The sequence below is a fragment of the Triticum dicoccoides genome, chromosome 3B (assembly GCF_002162155.2).
Source record: "Triticum dicoccoides isolate Atlit2015 ecotype Zavitan chromosome 3B, WEW_v2.0, whole genome shotgun sequence".
NCBI classification, from domain to species: domain Eukaryota; kingdom Viridiplantae; phylum Streptophyta; class Magnoliopsida; order Poales; family Poaceae; genus Triticum; species Triticum dicoccoides.
Genome location: NC_041385.1, coordinates 23,288,606 through 23,290,295, shown reverse-complemented (window position 1 = coordinate 23,290,295; position 1,690 = coordinate 23,288,606). Strand labels below are relative to the sequence as shown.

Here is a 1,690-nt window from a genome sequence, read left to right as displayed (position 1 = left end):
CGGACGCCTAACCACAGATCAACGACAAAGCTAACCAGCCAAAATCGCCATGGCTCTCCCCTCTCTGCCTCCAAGATCTCGCTGCTAGAAATGGGGAAGGGAAACGGACAAAGTTAGCGGAGGAGATAAAAGGAAATTCAAAATAAAATAAAAAACCGGTTAGCACATGGACCCGCCATGATTAACGGGTCTCCAGGGGGTTGCGGGCCCGGTAACGAATAAAACACCCCGAGGCTGGAAAAAGGAAAGGAAAAACGTGAATCTTGACACAAGAATCGGACGGATAGAAAAACGGATGAAAACGAATTATTTTCATCCGGATGAAAATTAGCAATTCCGTTTTTTTTCTATTAGTTTGTTTCTAATATCTTGTTCATAAAAGAACTCATAATATATGTTCAAGTTGCCTCTTAGGAGAAGAGCTTATGTGAAACCGAAGAAAACTGCACCGTTCATTTATAAAAGATCAAACATTGCCACGTTGTCTTATTCATAATTGTGTGTCCACCACACATATAGGTCATCCATTTTTATTTTATTCTTACACACTGCTACTGCAGTCTGCAGCAGGGCAGGAGAGGACACTCGACGGCGTTGATCGCGTGATCAACAGGCATGCTAGTTGCCGCCGGCGGCGACAGCCTTGGGCGTGCATGCGGGCGGGAAGGGTCCAAAGTAGCTGTCGATGCAGACGCGGCGGGAAGGGCGCGGCCTGGACGACAGGCAGGTCTTGCAGGTCGGAGCACACTTGTCGACCTCATCCCCGCAGCGGCACGTCGGCGGGTTGGACTTGGTGCAGACAGGCGAGTCGCAGCACTCCCAGGGCCTGCAGATGGGCCCGGGGTCGCCGACGTACTGGTCTTCGCAGACGCGGCGGGACGGGTCGCCCGTGGACGACCCGCAGGCCTTGCAGGTGGAGGGGCACTCGAAGACCTGGTCCATGCAGCGGCAGAACGGCGGGATGGACTTGGTGCACACCGCCTGATCGCAACACTTCCACGGCCTCTTCTTGCCCGCCATTGCTGCTTCCTCTGCAACTGCAAGTCATCACTCAGTTAGCAAGCCGGTCAGTTTCTTGATGAATGGATGAAGCCATGAACCGGAGAGAGAGGAGTTGACGCACGCGTACCTTTGCCTTGGCTCGGCAGGAGAATGGCGCCCACGTCGCCGGCGACAAGGAGCGCTGCATGCAGTGCAAGCATCAGCAGGATGCTAGGAACGATGCATCGCTTCATCCCCATGGCGTGCTTAGGGCATCTCCAGCCGCGCCCCCAAGAAGGCCTCCCCAGACGATTTTTTCGCGCCGGCGCCGAAAAAACGTCCCAGTCGCGCCCCAGGACGCCGAAAATCGCCGGTTCGGGCCTTTTTTCCGCCCGGCGGTCACAGGACGAACCCGGCGCGCTGGGGAGCCGTTGGGGGCTCCGGCGCTAGCGAAAAGCGCGCCTGGCCCACGCCGACAGGGGAAAAGTCAAGTTTTCCTTCCCCGACTCGCCTCGCACCCCCCGTGCCCTCGGCCACCACTAGCTGTATCCCGGCGACGGTCGCCGGCCTACTCCGCCTAGATAGCCATTCCCCGCCTGAAAATAGCAGCGCTTCGCCGCGGCAACCCCTCCCCGCAACACTAGGCGGTGCCGGCCGCCGTTTCCGGCCGCAGAGGCGCGGTTTAACGGCGGGTACACGCTCACGAGCG

General features: G+C 57.4%; 1 protein-coding gene across 1 annotated transcript; it reads right to left on the bottom strand.

Moving 5' to 3' along the window:
• Positions 1-569: 569 nt before the first annotated feature.
• On the bottom strand, positions 570-1,235 carry LOC119274460 (Bowman-Birk type trypsin inhibitor-like). The gene is made up of 2 exons (XM_037555164.1): positions 1,130-1,235; positions 570-1,031 (listed from the first exon to the last, which is right to left on the bottom strand). The coding sequence occupies exons 1-2, from the start codon at positions 1,233-1,235 to the stop codon at positions 619-621; spliced, it is 519 nt and encodes a 172-aa protein (XP_037411061.1). The 3' UTR covers positions 570-618.
• Between the last annotated feature and the right edge of the window lie 455 nt (positions 1,236-1,690).

Excerpts from the sequence above, each read along its gene's own strand:
- LOC119274460 (XM_037555164.1), bottom strand. The coding sequence starts at position 1,235 with ATGAAGCGATGCATCGTTCCTAGCATCCTGCTGATGCTTGCACTGCAT. Across the intron at positions 1,032-1,129 it reads CCTGCCGAGCCAAGGCAAAG|AGGAAGCAGCAATGGCGGGC; the intron begins GTACGCGTGCGT and ends TTGCAGTTGCAG.